Genomic DNA, 6,807 nt, shown 5'->3' on the forward strand with positions numbered 1-6,807 from the left:
CGGCGTGGCGCTTTCCGAGCGCGCCCAGGTCCAGTTCTTTTTCCGTGGGTCTTTCCGTGGCCACAGCTCGCTCCTGCCCCCCTTCCCAGCTGCCAGTCGGTTGGTGCATTTCTGAGGTTCAATGGCGGTTTCCCCACACTGGGAATTTGAAATGCCTGCCGCTGGGGCCCTCGCTCCTTTTGCCGTGCCCACTTCTGGGACGTGGTGCCCAAAAGCTCTCTCGAAGCCCAAACGGCCCTTGGACCAGCATCCCCGGTTGAGACACAAGCTGTCGAGTTCGACATACAGATTCGAGAGCTGCGCCTCTGTTCCAGGGTACCTGGCCAAGCTTCTCTCGTGTCTTGGGGCCTGGATTCCTTCCAGCTCCTTCCCCAGCTTGTCTCCTTCATTTCACCTTCCGTGGCCAGACGGTGGTGCCGATTTTCTGTGTGTCTCGGCCAGGAAGTTTTGGGTATGGAGCCTTTTGCTCAAGCGCAGATTAACTAGGCTGGCGTCGCGTAAGCGCTTGGCTTTGCGTGTTTCTATTTTCGGCGGTCCGGATAAACTAAGCCCTGCCCACGCTCCCAGTTTATATATCCACCGGGGAGGCATGCCCAGAGCTGAGTGATGGCTCAGAAGGGACCAGGGGGAGGATGAACTGGATGATCTGGGAAGGGAAATCCGCCTCTGCCGTGGTTTCTAAACACCTGGGGAAAGTTTTTCTGCCATCCCCATTTCTCCATCTTGTCTCTGCCCTCGCTAAAAGTGCTCATGTGGGCCATGGCGGACTTCTCTGGCCAGCGCCCGGAGCAGCACAGGAAGCCTGGGTCTAGGCGCCATTTCAGTTTCCCACAATGCCGTGCGGTGATGCTATGTCAGGGCATTGTGGGAATTACATGGAGCGCTAGGCAGGTGGGCAGAAAGGGGACCTGGCTAGGCTGGATTTCTCCCGGTTGGGGTGGCCTGCTAGCCAAGTCCAGTCCTCAGCATCTCCACTTGGGACCTTTAGCGACACATATTTCTCTGCCTCTGATGCTGAGGGGCTGCTGACACGGTAATGTGTTGGTCTGCGGCTCCTGTCAGCAGCATGGGCCTGCTGGGTGGGGAAGATGGGTGCTGTAGTCCACTCCGGCAAGGACGTCTCCAGTGCCCACAGCTGCAGGACATCTTCTGGTCACAACCCTGGCTTGGAGCATGAAAGTTTTCGTGACCCAGCCTCAATGTACGGAGGGGTTTTTCCCCCCTAAAGTCAGTGCTTTAAATGGTTGGGCTTTCTTTACCGAGACCCATTGTCTTGTCGGCTTCCTCTCTCGCTCAGGACGATGTGTGTGATGAAGCCTCAAGACCCCGACAAATGACAGCAAAAGCACAACAGGGATCAGGTGAGTTTAGGCTCCTGCATAATTGCTCATGGGAGGCCGTTTCTTCCGTATCCTAGTCCAGAAAGGCCCGGGGGCAACGAGGGAGGGTCTTTTCGGGGCTGCCCCGTTGCAGAACCGTCTCCGGGCTGAGGCCGGCCTGGCACACCAGCACTGTCTCTCACCAGCATTCGTTTAAAACTGCCCTCTATTTCCACGCATTTGATGCATGACATCGGCGCTTTTGAATTAGGTCTAGTTGTTAATGAAAACCCTTTAGATGTTCGACTGTTTTATGTTTTTGTATATTGGGATGTTTGGCTGTTTTCATTTGCATCCTGGAATTCAGCATTGCTATCTTTTATTGTATCTTTTGGATCTGATGGTTGTGAATGGCTGAGAGAGCCCTGGCTATTGGACGGTATAGACATTGAAATAAGTAAATATATCAACAGCCCTTTTTTGTGGGGGGGCATCTTTCTGGGCCAGGTTCCCATCACTTTTGCCTCCCCAAAACGATCCCTGCAGTTCTGGATTCTCTCGCACGGGGTACCTCTAGACGCATCTCTCGGCGCGCAACTGTCTCTCTGTCCATCCTGATTTTTATTTTATATCTTCGGATTTTTCTAATTTCAAAAGATGTTTTTGCTGCCTTCTGATACAATCCGTATTTGGGTTCAAAAAGAAGGCCTTTGTGTCCTGGAGCTCAGGTGTCACCTCCACCTTGGACTTAAGTTCCAGGGCAGGTTCCTTTTCCCAGCCAAAAGGAGTGCTTGGCGGTTGGCCATGCCCCCTCTGGCAGCCATCTTGCGAGAGTGCCCACGAGACCCCAAAGCCCAAATATGCTCACAAACCCCAAAGCAGGTCTGCTTGACTTGAGCCTGATTTTCTCTGGCTTTTTTTCCCATCACAGCCTCTCCAGCCACGACCTCCCAGGACCTGGCTCAGGCTGTGAACCTCAAGAACACCTCAAACGAAGAGGAGGTTCCGGTACGATACCGAAAGGGCTGGGATGCGGCTTGTGGGTCCCCTGGGGTGCTCGCCATGGCCCTCGAAGGCAAAACTTGCACATTCAGGGATGAGTGGCTGTGTTTAAGTCTCTCCTCTTCGCTTCCCCTCCCCGTCAAACTGGCCTCTTTCTCCTGGTCGGGGCTCACACCTTTCTGACACAGCAGAAGGAACTGGGCTCCCAATTTTTCCACTTGTTCAAAATATTTGTATTAATTTCCAATCTAACATACAAGCAAAATACCACGCCATTTAAAATACAAATGTCAAAACTGACATACAGTCGAAATCATTATTACACTACTGTTCTTCCCATCTTCAGGACCGAGGATATGTGTCACAATTTAAAAAGCCTTCAAACATTCCAAGAAGTTCCTCCCCTTCCAAAACTGAAATGATTCTTTCGACCGCTCAAATCCTTTCCCTTTTTTACAAAAGGGATATGCTGGGAAACTTCCCCTTCTTTAATTTTTATTATGAATTTCACCAAACTAAAAATAACAAAACAAAGAGCAAGAAGAGAAACGGCCCCTAATTAGGGGACCCCTAATTGTTAATTATATGCAGATCTCCAAGTAACAGCCTCAGCCCACCCAAAATCTCTCTTGGACGGCCCAAAGATACACCAGAGAGTGCCTGGGCTGTCTGGGATTAGTGGGGTGGCAGATTCTAGTAATCTGGGAGGTTTCTGGGCAGCTCTCGAAGCTTTCCCCTTGTTTCTTGCTCCTCCTGCCTCTGCGCATGGGAAAGGTTGTAAGCTTAGAGGCAGGACACCTGCTTTCCGTGCGGAACATCGGAACATCCCAGATTTATTCCTTGACCTTTCCAGATGAAGCTTCTCACATAACAGAGCCGAGAAAGCAGCGGCCGGTCACGCCTCACTAATATCGGACCGCCATCGGTTTAACTGGGAGTCCCACACGGAGCAGGGGGTTGGATCCGAAGCCTCCTATGATGCCGTCGTACCAAATTAAGCTCCCTTTAAAGCTGACAGTGCCTCCCTTGTTAGCGCCCTACCCTGGCCTTGATTTCTTCTTGCAAGAAGCCCAAGGCTTCTTGGGCTTCCATGGACCTCCTCTTCATGGCCTCCTCTCAACAGCCCTGCGAGGTGGTCTGGCTGAGAGTTGCCGTTTGGCCGAAGTTGCCCCGTGTGCTTCAAGACCGTGTCAGGACTCGAGGCTGTCTCCCCCAAGTCCCAGCCCAGCACTCTGACCACTGCACCATACTGCCCGTCTAACTCATTGAGCCCACGGTCAAATATTTAGGCCTCTGGGGAATCTTTGGGAGGGCAGCTGTTTTTCCACACTCCCCTCCAGCCCAGAGCATCAGCTCCGAATGGCCTTTGTGCTTTCCCCGTTAGAGGTTTCAAGACACCAGCCAGTACGTCGTGGCCGAGCTCCGGGCTCTGGAGAACGAGCAGAGGCAGATCGACGGCCGGGCAGCCGTGGTGGAGAAGGAGCTGCGGGGTCTCATGGAGGCGGGTGAGAATTTGCGCGTGGGGTGGAGAATCGCGTGGGAAGAAGCCTGCGGGGTCAGACCGAGTCGGGCCGCCAGCGGGGAGCCTGCTCCATCCAGTTGCCCACCCCCCTTTTAAAGGCACCAAACTGGTGTCCATCACAACGTCTTGGAGAAGTGAACTCCATCGTTTGACTCTCCCGTTTGAAGGAGCCTTTCCGCTCCTCTCTGAATTTCCCCTCTACCTGCTTCAGGAGGCACCCTGTTGGGTTTTGACAGTTATTTTTTAATTTAACTTAATTTTGTTATTTTATTTTTTATTTTAAACCTTTCTAGACCATCCTTTACGAAAGTCTCAGGATGGTTTAACAATACAGCCCTGTAAAATAAAACACATCCTCCTAAAAAATCCAACTGACAATAAAACCCCAATTCAAACCATCGGATTGTAAAACATTGGGCAAATAAAAAGGTTTTAGCCTGGCGCCAAAAAGAATAAAGTGACGGCACCAGGCGAACCTCTCTGGGGAGAGGAAGAAAAATGCGTCCCTCTCCATTTTCTCCACACATTTTGAGCAGCTCTAGTAGGTGTCCCATTTCTTGCCTTTTTGAAAGAGCTTCCTTGTTCCGTGTGAATGCCCCCCCCATTAAGTCCCCTCACCCCAAACAGATGGGGATCGTAAAAAGCTTTCTCCGCCTGAGACCCTTGGAACTGAGTGGCGCTCAAGTGGCTAGTTCTGTCTGAGGAGGATGCCAGAGGCCCGAACTGGGGGCCTTCCCGTGTTCCTGGGGAAGGCCTGATTCCCAGGCAGCTCTTGCCAGGAGAAACGATTACCTGATCCGTCCTGAGGCAGGTTTCTTGGGATGCAGCAGGAACAAAACGTGAGAAGTAAATCAAGATGGAATGTGGCTCCGTTGGCGCTCAGTCGTTCCCCCTGTTTCGTTTCAGGCACAGACAAGCAGAAGGAGGAGGAGCTGATCCAAGAATGGTTCACCTTGGTGAATAAGAAGAACGCCTTGATCCGGCGGCAGGACCAGCTGCAGCTGCTGTGAGTCCAGAGGGCCGGTGGGGGGTGTGGGGCACAGACTCGCCTGGAGGAATGGCGAGCAGGTGATCCAGGTGTTGAAGGTGGGAACTTTCCCGGTGCCCGAAAGCCACGTCCTTCCGCATGTTAGGAAGAGCACAGAGAGAATCCCCCTGAAGCTGCTTTCCCCTAGTCTGTTCCTTAGACAAGAGCAGCTTTTGCTGTGAGAACCAGCACTCTTCTCTTTACCGACGTGGCTGTCCATACAAACGGGAAGCGAGGGACGTTAAGACGTTCCTGGCAAGAGGCACTGCTGTTTGTCCTTTGCTTTGAAAGAGACCTTAAAGTGTCTCTCCTTGGAGAGAACCTCCCCTGGCCTGTTCAAGGAGCCAAAATGGGCACAGAAAGGGAGGCGTGAGCTTTCTTTCACCTGCCTATGCCCCACACTCATGCTGTTTTCGATTGATTGTACATCCCCTTTCACACAGGGACCGGTTTCTAGGGATTCAGACAAAGCGAATGGCAGAATCGAACCACCCCGCTACTGCAGCCCCTTTCTGAGGGAATCCATATTTATATTTTTATTTATGAAACGTATATTCTGCTAAATCGGCTCAGTTGGCTATGGCTGCAGCGTTTTCTTTCCAGATCAGGGCCAGCGAATGCTGCTGTCCTTGCTATTCCAGCAGCTTGCCCGGGAGAAAGGGAAAGCTAGCTGTGTGTTTCACGGCGGAAGAAATCCATGCAGTTAAGATACCCAGGGCCTAAGGTTCCCGAGCTGCACCCTGGCTCCACAAGCCAGCAAATCATAGCAGCCTTTCCTCCTAGATGTCCTTCTCACACCGGCCTGGGAAAATTCTCCTCCTCGGAGCAAATGCCGAGGTGGCTGCCGGCGCCCGTTTTGTCCCTGTGGCCGAATGCAGCGCTCTCGCTTTCTCCTCCAGGGTGGAAGAGCAAGACCTGGAGCGGCGCTTTGAGCTCCTGAGCCGCGAGCTGAGGGCCATGATGGCGATCGAAGGTGAGGGCCAGCTCCCCCCCCCCCCCCGGGCTGTGAGGGCTGGCGATGCCCATGGCGTGACTGGCAGGGCCAGCCTGCAGGGCTGTTGTGCCTCTTCGGCACCGTCGCTGGAGCCTGTGCTGCATGCGGAGGGTGCAGGGAGGCCTGGGAAGGCAGGGAGATGGGCGGAAGGCGAAGGCACAGCCGAGCAAGTCCTGCCTTTCCTGTCGGGCCAAGGTCTGCGGGTCCACTCGCAGCAGCTCCGTTACCTGAGCTCGCATCCGCAGCAACTTCTTCAGGGCATTTTTAGCAGTGGCACCTAAGGCTAAGAAACTGGCACCTGGCAGGTGTGTTTCTTCTCTGGTAAAACTGAGCACGGTGCCTGGACCCTGTCCCAGGTGCCTTCTGGGGTGGGCGGTTAAGCTTCTTCGGCCACCAGGCCTCCTCTTGGCTTTTTACCCGTCCCTGGAATTCGGTGTTGCTTTTTCTCTGCCGCCGTTTCAGCTGCCTTGCTCCGTGTGAGGGTGGCGCGCTTTATTTTTAATGCTTTCACTGTCTTTTCAAAATCCCGCAAGTTAGCACTGTGTTTTCAGGCGGAGAGCATTAATTGATCCAGAATCCGAGCACAGAGCCGTGGGAATGGGTAAACCGAGCCACGAAATGCCTGGCTTTGGACTACATAACCCACGTGGGTCCGGGATAAACCGGGAAACGTGCTTTATGCTGTCCTTTAGCCAACTCACGCGTGCCTCGTCCACGAGGAAGTACCGTCAAGAGAACCCACGGCTCGTTGCCGGGTTGCGAACCAGGGGTTGTTCAGCGTGCTCTGTCGCCTGGATCGGACATGGGAACCACGGTTCAGGCGCAAGCCACCCTCAAGCCCGTGTCTGTTTTGCTCCGGCAACGAGCCGCCGGTTCTCTTGACGGTACTTCCTCGTGGACGAGGCCCGCGCGAGTTGGCTAAAGGACTCTTGGTCCCTCGGGC

At 53.5% G+C, this 6,807-nt stretch overlaps 1 protein-coding gene across 3 annotated transcripts in view; it reads left to right on the forward strand.

Moving 5' to 3' along the window:
- EHBP1L1 (EH domain binding protein 1 like 1) overlaps positions 1 to 6,807 on the forward strand; it is a 35,833-nt gene that overhangs the window by 26,243 nt on the left and 2,783 nt on the right. For all 3 annotated transcript variants that reach the window (XM_044448660.1, XM_044448661.1, XM_044448663.1), the window contains 5 exons: positions 1,298 to 1,361; positions 2,251 to 2,327; positions 3,706 to 3,826; positions 4,750 to 4,849; positions 5,770 to 5,843. In XM_044448660.1, the coding sequence (XP_044304595.1) occupies positions 1,298 to 1,361; positions 2,251 to 2,327; positions 3,706 to 3,826; positions 4,750 to 4,849; positions 5,770 to 5,843 (436 nt within the window). The remainder of the gene's footprint in view (positions 1 to 1,297; positions 1,362 to 2,250; positions 2,328 to 3,705; positions 3,827 to 4,749; positions 4,850 to 5,769; positions 5,844 to 6,807) is intronic.

Source organism: Varanus komodoensis, unplaced genomic scaffold (genome assembly GCF_004798865.1).
Source record: "Varanus komodoensis strain SLA01 unplaced genomic scaffold, ASM479886v1 scaffold55, whole genome shotgun sequence".
Classification (NCBI taxonomy): Eukaryota; Metazoa; Chordata; class Lepidosauria; order Squamata; family Varanidae; genus Varanus; species Varanus komodoensis.